The sequence below is a fragment of the Penicillium cosmopolitanum genome, assembly GCF_028827165.1.
Source record: "Penicillium cosmopolitanum strain IBT 29677 chromosome Unknown utg000004l:1.0-4361866.0:1.0-4365735.0, whole genome shotgun sequence".
Taxonomy (NCBI): Eukaryota; Fungi; Ascomycota; class Eurotiomycetes; order Eurotiales; family Aspergillaceae; genus Penicillium; species Penicillium cosmopolitanum.
In genome coordinates, this window is record NW_026622674.1 from 809,086 (window position 1) to 823,184 (window position 14,099).

The following is a 14,099-nucleotide window of genomic DNA, read 5'->3' on the forward strand; positions in this document are numbered from 1 at the left end:
GCTGATTCGCTGCCCGCGACATTGCACGTTGTGCAAAATGCCGACGACAAGTTTGATGGTCGAAGTACTCAAGATATTTATCGCCTGGTTTAGCAATTCTTCACGTCATACTGACAGAAGGAAGCTGTATATAGGGTAGGCATAAATTGCGAAAAGCCCTGAGAATGGCACAGTTCCTTTATTTCCTTTATCTCACCAAACACTTTCGCCATGCAGCAGGAAACTCAACGTGCTGCGCAAAAGCCCCAGTCTCAATTTGAGCAAGGTATGTTACAAATTGGCTTTTGCATGCCAAGAGTGATTTTAGTCAAATTAATTTGTTAAACATTTGATAGGCCACAGGGTTGCTATCCAACACCTTGAAAAGCCTGGCCGACAGCAGGAACTTGCAGACCCAAAGCCAACAAATACCCAGCTTCCGACAGAAGACAATGGATACCAAACGTATAAAGCGGCTGGTAAGCTGGCTGGGAAAAGGGCAATTATCACTGGTGGTGATTCAGGCATCGGCCGCGCGACTGCAATACTTTACGCAATGGAAGGCGCCTCTAGCTTGATCACATACTTGCCCGAAGAAGAGTCAGATGGTAGGGAGACTGTTCGACGTGTCGAGGAGTACGGTCAGAAATGCTATACAATCGCATTAGATCTGCGCGAAAGGAGCAACTGCAAGAAAGTTGTTGACAAGGCTTTGGAATCCTTGGGGGGGGATTGATATTCTCGTCAACAATGCTGGAACTCAGAATATGATCGAGGACATTAAAGATTTGACAGAGTAGGCCGATCGGAAGAATTTCTCAAGTCCAGGCGCTTACAAGATCACAGGGACCAATGGGAAGAAACATTCGCCACAAACATCGACTCGGTTTTCTACCTCTCAAAGTACACTCTGCCGCACCTCAAGAACGGCTCCTCTATCATCAACTGCGCCTCTATAAACGCTTATATTGGACGACCGGACCTTCTTGATTACACATCAACCAAGGGTGCACTCATCTCGTTCACTCGAGGTCTGTCGAATCAACAGATCAAGAATGGCATTCGGGTTAACGCCGTGTGTCCTGGACCTGGTAAGTACTAATATAATGTCACATAATTACCAAGTTTAGCGTCTCTGACATTGATTAGTGTGGACTCCTCTGATCCCCGCAACTATGAATACTTCTGCCCAGGAGCAATTCACTTCTCCAATGGGTCGGCCAGGTCAACCTAGTGAAATTGCCACCTGTTTTGTGTTTCTTGCGAGCCAGGATAGTAGTCTCATCTCTGGACAGAGTCTTCATCCGAATGGTGGTATCGTCGTCAATGGCTAAAGGAGAGAGGCCCAGTTTGCGAAATAAGACTTTTAAGAGGGATAGTTTATAATTCACGCCATAATATTTCAAAAGGGATCTTGATGCCTCCAAATCCGTGACTAAAATTATATCAACAAAGATTTGCATACTATCTATGGTTTTTGTGGAATGTCAGAGTGTCACTATGTCAACTCTTGACGAAGGAGCTACTAACATCTCCCGGATACTATCCTTTTCTATCTTCTAGGGTGATTATATTAGACAAGGTTATATCCCATTAACTTATTTGAGACAGAAGAATTGATTATCATTATTCCAGGGGGGGATTGGTCACATTGTACATATTCAATAAGAGAAAGATGGTTGAAAATCATACTTGTTCTCCGCATAGACAGATCGGAAGCTATTCCTGACGGTATGGCATTTCCCTGATATTCACCGGCCGCACAGCAGAACAAACATCAGTAGAAAAATAAAAACTAAAAAATGAAGCCATGCTTCTAAAGAGAAAGAGTGGATCGTTAAGATTTTTCTCTGTCATAGTGACGATGTCCCTGTAGGTTTCCCAGCCTGGGGCATGAAGCGATTGCTGGCAGCAATATCTTCGCGATGCTGGTCGTCTTTCTCTTCTTGGGTGTTATAAATTCCCGCCGGTTTTCCAGATTGAGGCATGAACCGATTACTTGCGGCAATGTCTTCGCGGCGGTCCCCATTATTCATCGAATCTGGTCTCTGCTCTCTATTGCGAGGGCTGTCAGTGTTGCCGGAGGCACCGCCATTGCGTTGATGCTGCTGAGATTCTGAGTTTGCTTCTGATGGGCTTCCGTGACCTGGATTATCTATTTAATTTCATTTCCTGCACCGGGTAGGGACATTGAGAAAGAAATAGGCAAATCGCACTTTTAGCGTTGCTGTTTTGAGCATCGAGTCTATCAGCGACCTTAGAGTCGTGACGACCACCACTTGTCGAAGATTGAGGCATGATCATGTTTTTAGAAGCGTAATTAAAGAGAACTGCAATTTCTTCTAACACTAACATAAAATTTGAAGCTAATATAATGCAGATGTTAATTTAACGTCCCCCCGCCTATGACGATAAATGACGTTAGGTGACCGTATCCTGATCACTGCGAACCCAACCTTCCCCAATACAAAACAAGATTTGAACTGGAATAAGTCACCAAGCGTGAGAATTGGAGAGCAGGAATATTTCTGGTCACTCGACATTCAATTCCTGGTTTGTGCGAGTCTTTGACTTGTTAGGGCCCTGTTCGGTATTCTTCTCTCCTTGGACCGGGCTCTGAAATCCTGAAGTTTTATTCGATTGATTGGAGGCTTTCGAAGCCGATACTTGGTATGATGAGACGACCAGGATCCTCCAGCTCTAGGCCTTTGTTGCTCATGCCTTGAGAAGCCGGATCTTCCGCGTGAGAACTCCATAGCTGGTGGTCGAGCATTGCAGCTTTGCTTGCTTATCCGCTCTGATCATACATAAACAGCGTAAATATTTGGTATACGATAGGTAGATGGAATAGAAGCTCCAAAATTGCTGCGTGTCGATATTTTCAATATTCTGCTTCCTCTTGACCTTTTACCGACTTCTCAAGCCCTTAAGCAAAGAGTTTATTCTTGTTTTATGAGGCGATATTCCTTTCTTGTCTCATGATGTAACTTATCTGCAGGGGGGGATTTGCTCCACATCTATTCCATGGAACCCGTTATCTGGGGTTCTGCAATTTATTATAATATTCTCGTAGTTGCTGTAATGTGGAGGATTCTACATCAACTTCGTTTTCCTACGGCTTGCCTCACATTTTCTTCTGAACTATTTTGATCAAGTGCTTAATTTTCCCTATACTCAACATGGCACAATCTATTTCCATTCGAATATTATCAATGCGCCGGCTAGCAACAAATCCATTGCGACCGGCAGCTACGAGAGCTTTCTTCCCCGTTCCAACTCTTAGTACTCGGAGGAGCTACTCTATCGACGAGAAGGCAAAGGAGGTAGAGCCAGGCGGCCAGCGGCGGTAAGCACTCGGATACATCCATTGATTTCTTCACACAAATATGACATAGGCTGATCAGAACTCTGCACGCTAGACTGATCATAGCCTCAGCCTTGGCCGTCGCTGGACTTGGCTTTTTTTGGCTACGGAGGGGCAAGGGCGATATCAGTGGTGCTGGCCATGGTGCCAATCAGGAATACAAGAAAAGTTCTGAAGGAAATAATTAGAGGGATTTGGCACGGATCTTGCCTCAAACCTCACAAACACAAGCCTATCATTGCAATATCTTATCATCAATACCTCGAGACAACGCAATAATAATGAACTTATCTACTTCGAGACGCCATACTTCAAGTAATACTAAATGCGGGGAAATGTGACATCGCATACCCCGCGGACCCCTACAAATCACCGGGTTTTGCCAGGATCGACTTTTAGCCGGAATATGGTAGAATAAACACCCACCAACCAAGATGAGACCATTTCTTTTCTGAACTCAATGAGCCGAGTATGGCTTTCGTCCAAGGTGCGGTACCTAATTAGCGTGGGGGTTCACTAGACCAGGCGAGGCTATTCTCCCACGTCGGCTTTCGGGGAAATACTCCGATCGAACTTCGAGTTACTATATATACCCCTGGAGCCAAACTCCCAAGCCCAGTGAATAATGCTATGCTGGAAAAATTTTCCAAGGTTGAAAAGCCCAAGTATTCTGTATAATGTCTATCCAAGCAAACGGAAGTACGCCCTCACAGGCCTTCAGCAACTCACCTTTTCGCACCCGTGCGGATCTGCAAGCCGCATGCCGTGCACTATTGGACCCTTTACTCCCCCTCTTTACTCCAGGTGGCAGTCGCGTGAAAATCGGAACCTCAACAACCCGCTTCGACGAGGAGGCGCCCAAATCGAGGGCTATGCACGACCACTCTGGGCTTTGGCATCTCTGCTTGCGGGGAACTATGACTACGCCGAGGCTGCGCGCTGGCGCGAAGGAATCATCAACGGCACTGATCCGAACCATGTTGAATTCTGGGGTAATATAGAAGATTCGGATCAGCGTATGGTTGAGATGTGTCCTATTGGTTTCACGCTTGCTGTTGCGCCGCATGTCTTTTGGGAGCCGTTGACGCAGGCTCAGAAGGATAATGTGACTAATTGGCTTGCGAGTATTAATGCACGGGAAATGCCTAATACAAATTGGTATGTTCAAGTTAACATCCTCAGTATGACATGATATCGGACCTAGCTGATTTTAATTTCTCGTTGTAGGCTTTGGTTTCGGGTCTTCGCGAATCTAGGTCTACGGAAGAATGGTGCTTCTTACTCTCTTGCACGCATCGAAGCCGATATGGATCATTTGGATACTTTCCACGTCGGTGGAGGCTGGAGCAATGATGGGCCTAAAAGCCATCATCAGATGGACTATTACTCAGGTTCTTTCGCTATTCAATTCCTGCAGTTGCTCTATTCAAAACTGGCTGGCGATTTTGATCCCGAGAGAGCTGAGAGATATCGCGAGCGAGCTAAGGAGTTTGCGAAGGATTTCGTGTACTACTTCAACCCAGACGGTATGTTTCATTGTGAATTTATAAGACATCAAATGCTAACTGAAACTACGCGAAATTTAGGTCGGGCTATACCGTTCGGACGATCTCTAACCTATCGCTTCGCCATGGTTGGATTCTGGGGAGCCCTGGGCTTCGCAGACGTGGAACTGCCAGCACCATTGACCTGGGGCGTAGTGAAGGGACTCTTATTACGGAATTTTCGCTGGTGGGCTACGCAAGAAGACATTTTCAACAATGACGGCACTCTCAATCTCGGGTATTCATATGCGAACATGTACCTGACTGAGAACTATAACTCGCCTGGATCTCCATATTGGTGCTGTCTTTCCTTCATTCCGTTGGCGCTACCTGAATCGCATCCATTCTGGGCCTCGGAGGAAGAGCCATGCCCCTCCTCCTTATCGGAAGTTGTTGCTCTCAAATATCCCAAGCATATAAGTATACGCCGAGGGGGTCATTCATTCCTCCTGTCCTCTGGACAAGCGTGCCACTACCCAATGAGAGCCACGCAGGCAAAATATGGAAAGTTCGCATACAGCTCTGCATTCGGATATTCTGTGCCTACAGGTTCCTACCAACTTGAACAATTCGCACCAGATAGCATGCTTGCATTGTCTGAAGATGGCGGAGAGTTTTGGCACACGCGACGACTTGCTGTGGATGCTCATTTCGAGGAGCCTGGCTCAGATGGTACTCCGGTACTCGTGTCTAGCTGGAATCCATGGCCAGATGTTGAGATAGAGACGATTCTTATCCCACCGTCAGTCGAGACACCCAATTGGCATATACGAGCACATCGTGTGCGCACAGGTCGAGCACTCAAAACCTCCGAGGGTGCCTTTGCTATTTATGGATGCCGCAGTGATAATGGTCGGATTCTTGGGCCCATGAAATCAGGTGAATCGGAGGGCTCAGTGCATGATGATCATAGTGCGCTGGTGGTTTCATCAGCTGGGGCTGTGGGTATCACTGAGTTGTACTCCTCCAGCTCGCGGACTGGTCGAATTGTGCTTGCTGACCCTAATTCTAATATCATCCATGGGCGGACACTATTGCCTTCGATAGGGATTGATCTATCACCAGGTCAAGATCTTTGGTTGGTAACGGCTGTCTATGCCTTGCCGGGCCATGCTGAGAACTGGCGTACGCAGTGGGATCAGAAACCGACGATTCCAGAATGGCTGCTGAAGAGAATAGAAGCATGATAGTATAGTCATGATGGTGCAGCGTTGGCCAATAAGAAAACACCCCGTTTCTCGAGACTACCTCCAGATATGTAGAATAGACCTTTAGAGTTCTTATAAGATTCAACAAAGATATGCATACACCTCCTTTTTCTCTACCTCAACAGAAGTGGATTGAGATTATTTATCGCGGCTAAAATCCAGACGTGCTAATCATTTATTGGTTTCCACCCAGCTGCTCGACAGCCCGGCCCATCTCCTCGTCATTGTAGATACGGAATCCCTTCTCCTTGGTAACACTGGCCAACTGGACGTTCTTTGAATCCAGCTTCTCTTCCATAACCTGCTTCAGGGTCTTCAACACCAGGGTCTCGGCCTCGGCCAGCGTCAAGGAACGGTGGTATTCATTTTGCAGTTCTGCCTGCGCACCCTCGCTTCCAGAGCCGATGGCCTTGGCATCATATCGGTAGAATGTTCCGGAGGGCTCAGCGTGGTACCTAATATTGACAGTTAGAGACATTAAATCCGTGCAAGATAGGAGGGATTGACACCCAGCAAGGCCACTTACAGTTGAGGGCCATCCTCATCAAATCCAGCAATTAACAAAGCAACGCCAAACGGTCTGCTCATAACACTCTCCTCGTCATCGCCACTCTCTCCGAATCGGAGGGCCAAGTCGCAAATGGCCTGTGTAGTACTCTCAACGCGCAAGGGCTCGGCATAGTGGAAGGCGTGGTTCTGGCATTCGACACGGGCATGCTCGACCAGGTTACGGGCATCAGCTTGCAGACCGGACATGGCGCAACCAATGTGCTGATCAATTTCGACAATCTTCTCTACCGATGAGGCCTCGAGCAGGGTGGATGTCACACGCTTCTCGACACCGAGGATGACTCCCTCCGATGTTGCAACCTTGACCAATGTTAGCGGGGTGATCTCCGGCTGACAGCAACAAGTGCCTCTCTAGTCGGGGCAACAAATTGTCCCTCCTTTGTGTCCGTGTCTAATTGCGATGGAAGATGGTGGGAATATAGGCTGGACGGGGCTGGAACGTACTCCGATTGCTGTGGAACCTAGCTTGATAGCTTCGAGGGAGTATTCGACCTGGAATAGACGACCTTCAGGGGAGAAGGTGCTGTATGGGGCGAGCCATTATTAGAGAACGGGATTCGATGCAGTGAGAGGGATAGCTAGGCTAGGATACGTACTTGATTCCACGGTCTATTCGAAGCTGTTAGCAATCCGGGCAGTGGAGTGAGATGTGACGGAGCTTACCATATTCAGATCGGGCAATGAACATATTGGGCGGGTTGACTGAAGACGGGAGAGATCACCGAAGAGATTAATGAATTCGAGTAAATCCCGAGAAGGTGAAAGGGATGGGGAGGAGGAAGTGGTGGATTGGACTGGGGAAGACTGAAGGACGAAGCTCGGGAAGCTCGTAACCTACGCAACTCTTGTTTGCCTGCGCGGCGGGCGGTGAACGAATGTCGCCCAACCATTGGGAAGCATGGCATCGCATCGCAACCACACCTCCTCGCGCCGGGCTGATTAGCTTTCGCGCCTTCTGTGTCTGTTTTGATTTGCTGTTTCGATTTTCTCTTTCTTACATGATATCGCTTACTCCATTCCGGGATCATGTCCATCCCTGAACGTCGCGTTAGCAACATCAGCACTGCTCGACCCCGCGTTGCCTCAAGTCGCGTTGATGCCGACAAGCTTAAACACGGCGCCCAATCGCCGCTCCAAAACGATAAAATGGACCCTTTGCGCACAAGTACCACCAGTCCAAAGTACAAGACAACACGCGAAGTCAAAAAAGTAACCGGAAAACATACGGAGCGATCAGTACTGGCGGAGAAATGGCGAGCCGGAAGGGAATTCGACGACTCGGATAAGAAGAAAGCCAAGAAGGCACCACCTGCTGCGCATTCAAGACCAGCAACAGCTACAAAGCAGGAGACAGAGACTAGCCAAGGTTCGTGATTTGCCCCTATTAGCTTTACTTCGAGATGAGACGTACTAACTTGTTTGTATACACAGCGCCTTGGGATCCGCAAGCATGTCTCATTCCTCACTCAACAGCCCCTCTCGCCAGTCGTGTATCAGTCCCTCCATTGGCTTCAAATGCGCCTCAATCCATCGCCCCTCGACCTTTTCGTGAGCTTTCGTCAGACGCGCAGGAAGCTGCCATCCTGGAGGATCTACTATTCGTGTTTATGGGCTTCGAAGGACAGTATATTCACTACCAGAGCGCCTATGACCCAGCCGCGGAGAAGGACCGCCTTACTGGTCCCGTTTACCAATTAGCGCCAGGCTTGGACCCGACCCTACGAGACCTCACCCAGTCTATGTTGAAGATGGCGACACATTATAGTGCAATGGAGACTTTCGTGGAAATTCAGAGTCGGGCTGAGTATGGCGCTGTTAGCCATGCACTTTGTGCCTCTATTCGCAAACTCCTCAAGGACTATCTGATCCTGATCGCTCAGTTAGAAGGCCAGCTGTTGAACAACCCGACATTCACCCTACACCAACTTCATTTACATACGATGCCGACCAGCCAATGCCTTGCCCAGCTCTACCTTTTGGGACAAGAACTTCTGAAGCGCAATGGATTGCTGGAATCGGACGATCTGGACGAATCTATCGATGACTTTGATGACGTGGATAACATCCTAGAACAGCTCAAAGAGGGGGGCGATCTGGTGCCGGGTGCTATGGCAAGCAAGAAGATTTGCAAAGGAGGAAACGTTCTGGGCCTGTTGACAGAGCAACTTGCTACGTTATCAGGAGACCCGACCAGCAAATCTCTCATACAGGGTTTGTTACGCGATGCCAGCCGCCCCTACATGAACATGCTAAATGAGTGGTTGCACCACGGTGGTATCAAAGACCCCCATGCGGAATTCTTGATCAAGGAGCAGAAGTGGATCAAACGCGAGAAGCTCGAGGAGGATTACACCGACGAATACTGGGAGAAGCGTTACACGATCCGCGACACCGAGGTTCCACCACAGCTCGAGAGTGTCAAGGACAAGGTCCTTCTCGCGGGAAAGTATCTCAATGTGGTACGAGAATGTGGTGGTGTTGACGTGAGCAAAGCCGTCAAGGATGTTCCCAAGACTCTTGACGACCCGCGATTCCTGGAGAATGTCAATGCAGCTTATACCTACGCCAACGCATCTCTACTCAATCTTCTTCTCACCAAAAACTCGCTGACTACGCGATTCCGATCACTCAAACACTACTTCTTCCTCGATCGATCTGATTTCTTTTCCTACTTCCTTGAACTGAGCACATCTGAGTTGCGCAAACCAGCACGAGTTGTGAATGAGGGTAAACTCCAATCGCTACTCGATCTGGTCCTCCGCCAGCCGGGCAGTATTGCTGCCCAAGATCCCTTCAAAGAAGATGTCAAAGTACGGATGAACAAGATTGGCTTGACAAGATGGCTGATGCAGGTGGTGAGTGTCTCTGGCATCGACCAAGACCACCCCGAAGTGTCATTTGAGAAGCAGCAAGCCTCCACCTCCCACAGCTCCGACGATGAGAACAATATTGTGGGATTTGATGCACTAGAATTAGACTACTCTGTGCCATTCCCACTTTCGCTCGTCATCAGTCGCAAAACGGTTCTAAGATACCAACTCATTTTCCGCCATTTATTATCACTACGCCATTTGGAGACGCTGCTGGTCACCTCCTGGGCAGATCAAAATAAGGTTATGAGTTGGCGACATAAATCATCAGATCGGAGACTGGAGCTCTGGAAGCGGCGTGCATGGAACCTGCGCGCAAAGATGCTTGTGTTTGTGCAACAACTTCTGTACTTTTGCACGGCCGAGGTCATCGAGCCAAACTGGGTGGGATTGATGGAACGAGTTAATGGAGCAGAGGATGCCAATGGATCAGAAGAGACTGTGAACGGCACTAAGCAAGCCAACCGGACGGTCGATGAGCTGATGCAGGACCATGTGGATTTCCTCGACACTTGCCTGAAAGAGTGTATGCTCACGCAGGCCAAACTTCTCAAGGTACGTAATTAGATATTTCATGCAAAGAAGTAGCACTAACCGTAGACTGATTTTTAGATTCATTCCAAACTGCTGACTTGTTGCACCATGTTTGCGTCTTGGACCGCCGCATCGCTTTCACGGGCACTGGCTTCGGCTGACCCTGACCAGGCCGTGGAAGACAGTCGAGGATATGACTCGACCCGCATAGGCAAGCTCGAAGATACTCTCAGACGCTATGAGGATCATTTTAACCGCCACCTGCGCATTCTCATGGATAGGTTAGTCGATATGTACACCCGTCGTTGCAGCAGGTTGACTAACCAAGAGCAGTTTGAACTACTTCGCCGCCACGGAGAGTGTTGTGTTATTGAAGCTTGCGCATTCTCTCAGTTCCATCAGCAAAGAAGACTGAATATGACGCACTCACCAATGTGCAGCTTTTCATAGAGATCTGCACATGAACCTGCCACATCGGATGCACACCTCCATCCACCACCACCAACAAATGCACGCATATGCTGGTCACGGAAGCTTACCGAGAAGGTTATACCACGAGTTCCCTCGGCGCTAGGGATGCTAGTGTTAAACTAATTGGAATTTGAGCAACAGGGACCATTAGCAAGCGCTCCATCACATCATACCACCTTGCAACGGCGACATGACCCTGTCTCCACCAAGGGCAGCGCTATTGGGTGGGGTCTCCACTGATAAGATAGAAGCTACAAGCCATCCCATGCGATGAACCTTGGGAAGCCCACTCCCGCTTTCCAAGCTACCAGCATCAGATTTGTATGTATTAAGTAGCTACGCCGAGGATTCAGCGCGCATTATTAAATAAATATAACTACTACTATCAATCCCACTGTAAGAAACCAGTGAATAGAGAGTAGAAGAACCACGCGAGGCTCCCACGGCCCCCAACTTTCAACGGACCCTAGTGTTGCGCCCGAATTCCGCCATAGTCGGGCTAATCGCACGTCAGCCCCGGCGCCCGCAATCATTTTATGCGACCTCGGGACCTCCGAATCCCACGTCTCTTCAACACCCCCTTCAACACCTGAACACACCTCCTGAGAGAACGAGAGAAAGAGGGCACATCCATCCCATCATGCCGCTCGCTTCCATCCTCTCATCGCTTCCATCTCTCCGCCTTCCACATTCCTCCCAAGAACGACTCAACCTCGCGCTCGGCACCGCCGCGTTCTTAGGAACTACCACCATCCTCCTCCCCGCCGCTTACCGCGACTACCGCACCTTCAAATCCTACGGCCAAGGAGGCGTCCCAAATAATGTCATCGGCTGGCTGATCGTTCGCCTGCTCTTTCAACCCTTCCGCGGGGAGATGCTCGACACAGAAGTCTACTCGCGTCGCATCGATGCCGCGGAGGGCCACGGGATGGGTGGTGATGGATATTTGACACTATCGAAAGAACAACTGGCTACGCGATCGCCTGAGACCAGGCCCGAGGTGGGCCCGCATGTTGCGCCGCAGCGACAATTGACACAAATTCCCGACGAGTATATCATGGAGGTATGTATAACGGTTATAATGAATATGGCCTAGTTCCCTTTGGGGTTTCCACCATCTGGATCCGCGGACCCTGCGTCTCAGGGTCGCACTGGCTTTATTCATTTGTTTATATAGTGACCAATAGCTAATCGGGACCTCATCGCAGAAATTCCGCGCCGCGTTCCGGTCCTTCGGTTTGCGTAACCACCACCTCGTTAAATTCCACCAATCCAACCTGGAGCAACATGCAGATGGATTCTTCCTAGCGGACCACCTTCCCATAACCGATCTGGCCGTGAGCATGGCGGGAGAGATTGCGCATATTCATCAGGGTTATGACCACTCCGTGCATGTCGTCTTGTCGCCTGCAGACTGTATGTCGCATATCCCTCCAAGCCGAGAACCAATTCGGGACTAACATATACACCAGGCATCAAAGTACTCAAAGCGGGATGGGGCCAGCGCCATGGTTTCTCTGGGACATCGGCTATGACATACCTATCCTTTGGGACGTTACCTGATCTACCTGCGGAATATATTCTCATTTATGCACCACGCACGGAAGAGGAAATCAAAATCGTGATGGAGATTATCTCGGCCAGTGTGAAATTCATGACTGGGCGAGAGGACACACGGTGAATGTAAAATTGATTGGAATGGGTGGCCTTGTTGATGGTAGGCTACTTTCTCTGGTACATATCCGGCTCTCCTATAATGCCGGGCCATCCAAAGTGACCCCGGGCGAGGAGAGCATTAGAAGCTACACAGGCTGTATATGGTGCATGGGTTTTTATTCTTGCGTTGTGGCGATTCTCTTCGCTCCTTTATTCGGGTGCATGGCGTTTACAAGTGATACTCACAGACTGCGACCTATTTTGTACGGTCATGGTTTGCTGATTGCGGTGCATAGCGAAATGGCGTTCATAATGGCCTAGTGGTGACGAGTCAATACCAATTTGGAGGACATTCAGCGTTAATCTAATATATCTCCACTTCCTCATGGTGTACAAATATCCTACCTTCTATTATGGAAATATGTTGTGTTAGTAGTACTAGTACATTACTAGTATTTCAAGGCTAAGTAGGTAGCGAATACCAAGGAGCGACTTCACTAGCCATTCCTAAATTTCAGACTCAATTAACCTTGTAATACTAATATAACGTCAAGTTGGAATCCTCACTAGTAAAAGTAGCAGTAACTGCCCAGGTGCTTGGAGCAACATTCGACCTGTCACCTTCGGTTAAAAGAATGACATTTTCTTGTCATAAACCTTGCTAGAACAGTACTAGTGGATCCTAGGTATGATTCTACTCAGCATGTGTCGTCAGCCGCATCATGATCTGAGCAGATCTTGTGATAATGTTCGGTCCCATCTCTAATATAATACAAGTTGGAACTTGAATACTAGTAGAGTGGGTGTCGGCTAAATTGTTAGCTGAGCTCGGAATAATCGGTCTGCACGAACGGGGTTTGCTTTTATTTCTATTATGCAACAAATATACACCAAAATGCAGCTGTCATAAGATCAATTACTTGGCACCTCGCATCGGATGCTACATATATAGGTAGATTCAGCCCGACGTCACGGTCATTATAAATTGGAATACGTCCCTGAGGTCATCATAAGCAGCGTACAGTGCTAGTGTCGACTTTATTGAATGACAATGCGTTGGTAATTCTTCTCGTACAATATTGCCTAATTGGGCCCAATATAATTCCCAGCCCCGATCGATTGTACTTTTGCCCGGGTGGCGAGGATATAAAAACCAAACCCATGTCTTGGGTGAGAAAACCCGGAGCTATGGTAATGTAAGCCCTAATAAGCAACTTGAAAAGTATAGTACTATAACCCAATCCGAGAGCTGCGATCCGATCAGCAGGGTCAGACCGGGGTAATGGGGCAAAAAAAGCAAACCAAAACTTGAACAACGAAACTATTGGAATATCCTCTTGATTTCCAGGATTCCTATGCCGTTCAGCTTGAAGTTCGCTTCTCGGACCCAGAGCGGAAACAATCTCAAAGAACCATGACACCCTGACTTTTAACGCTAGATCGAATATATACCAATCAACAGGCGATCACAACTAGCGTACCAAACTACGAGAAAGCCACCGATCTATTCTTCATAAGCGGACTATGTATGGAACGGAGTAAAGAAGCATGACGTGTGAAGCTCAAAGGCAAAAAGGAAGAAGAAAAATTAGACGAACGCACCGACAAACGACTCCATAATCCCCGAGGCCCGAGATCCAAAGATCCATCGAAGCTCGTATTTGGAATCTCCGCGAAGGCGAGAAGGAACTTGAACTTGACTGAAGCAGAGTTTGACAATTAACAGTCAACGAGTCATGTACGGAGTACATGTATGCTAACTAACGAGTAATTACTGGGTTAGTCAACGCAGTTGCATACACTACTAACTACTACTAGTAGTATGTGCATACTCCTCGTACATGTTCGCCCAGGAGGTGGTAGGCACTCGGCGCTGGCACTGGAACCACCTCTTCAGCCCAGG

At 48.3% G+C, this 14,099-nt stretch overlaps 7 protein-coding genes across 7 annotated transcripts; 5 read left to right on the forward strand and 2 right to left on the reverse strand.

Moving 5' to 3' along the window:
* Positions 1 to 210: 210 nt before the first annotated feature.
* N7509_001742 (uncharacterized protein) lies at positions 211 to 1,313 on the forward strand (the record flags this gene model as incomplete). The annotated part of the gene is made up of 5 exons (XM_056626379.1): positions 211 to 265; positions 336 to 679; positions 744 to 775; positions 826 to 1,070; positions 1,129 to 1,313. The coding sequence occupies 5 exons, from the start codon at positions 211 to 213 to the stop codon at positions 1,311 to 1,313; spliced, it is 861 nt and encodes a 286-aa protein (XP_056492174.1).
* A 519-nt stretch (positions 1,314 to 1,832) lies between these two features.
* Positions 1,833 to 2,277, reverse strand: N7509_001743 (uncharacterized protein; the record flags this gene model as incomplete). The annotated part of the gene is made up of 2 exons (XM_056626380.1): positions 1,833 to 2,125; positions 2,196 to 2,277. 2 exons carry the CDS (start codon positions 2,275 to 2,277, stop codon positions 1,833 to 1,835), a joined length of 375 nt encoding a protein of 124 aa, XP_056492175.1.
* An 881-nt stretch (positions 2,278 to 3,158) lies between these two features.
* Positions 3,159 to 3,531, forward strand: N7509_001744 (uncharacterized protein; the record flags this gene model as incomplete). The annotated part of the gene is made up of 2 exons (XM_056626381.1): positions 3,159 to 3,325; positions 3,375 to 3,531. The coding sequence occupies 2 exons, from the start codon at positions 3,159 to 3,161 to the stop codon at positions 3,529 to 3,531; spliced, it is 324 nt and encodes a 107-aa protein (XP_056492176.1).
* Positions 3,532 to 4,103: 572 nt separating this feature from the next.
* On the forward strand, positions 4,104 to 6,074 carry N7509_001745 (glycoside hydrolase family 154 protein; the record flags this gene model as incomplete). The annotated part of the gene is made up of 3 exons (XM_056626382.1): positions 4,104 to 4,501; positions 4,571 to 4,869; positions 4,930 to 6,074. The coding sequence occupies 3 exons, from the start codon at positions 4,104 to 4,106 to the stop codon at positions 6,072 to 6,074; spliced, it is 1,842 nt and encodes a 613-aa protein (XP_056492177.1).
* Positions 6,075 to 6,270: 196 nt separating this feature from the next.
* On the reverse strand, positions 6,271 to 7,353 carry pup2 (proteasome core particle subunit alpha 5; the record flags this gene model as incomplete). Its single annotated transcript, XM_056626383.1, has 5 exons — positions 6,271 to 6,550; positions 6,622 to 6,965; positions 7,110 to 7,188; positions 7,262 to 7,274; positions 7,329 to 7,353. The coding sequence occupies 5 exons, from the start codon at positions 7,351 to 7,353 to the stop codon at positions 6,271 to 6,273; spliced, it is 741 nt and encodes a 246-aa protein (XP_056492178.1).
* A 338-nt stretch (positions 7,354 to 7,691) lies between these two features.
* On the forward strand, positions 7,692 to 10,484 carry N7509_001747 (gamma-tubulin-complex subunit SPC97; the record flags this gene model as incomplete). Its single annotated transcript, XM_056626384.1, has 4 exons — positions 7,692 to 8,031; positions 8,097 to 10,090; positions 10,148 to 10,350; positions 10,403 to 10,484. The coding sequence occupies 4 exons, from the start codon at positions 7,692 to 7,694 to the stop codon at positions 10,482 to 10,484; spliced, it is 2,619 nt and encodes an 872-aa protein (XP_056492179.1).
* Positions 10,485 to 11,180: 696 nt separating this feature from the next.
* N7509_001748 (uncharacterized protein) lies at positions 11,181 to 12,221 on the forward strand (the record flags this gene model as incomplete). The annotated part of the gene is made up of 3 exons (XM_056626385.1): positions 11,181 to 11,603; positions 11,749 to 11,956; positions 12,013 to 12,221. 3 exons carry the CDS (start codon positions 11,181 to 11,183, stop codon positions 12,219 to 12,221), a joined length of 840 nt encoding a protein of 279 aa, XP_056492180.1.
* Between the last annotated feature and the right edge of the window lie 1,878 nt (positions 12,222 to 14,099).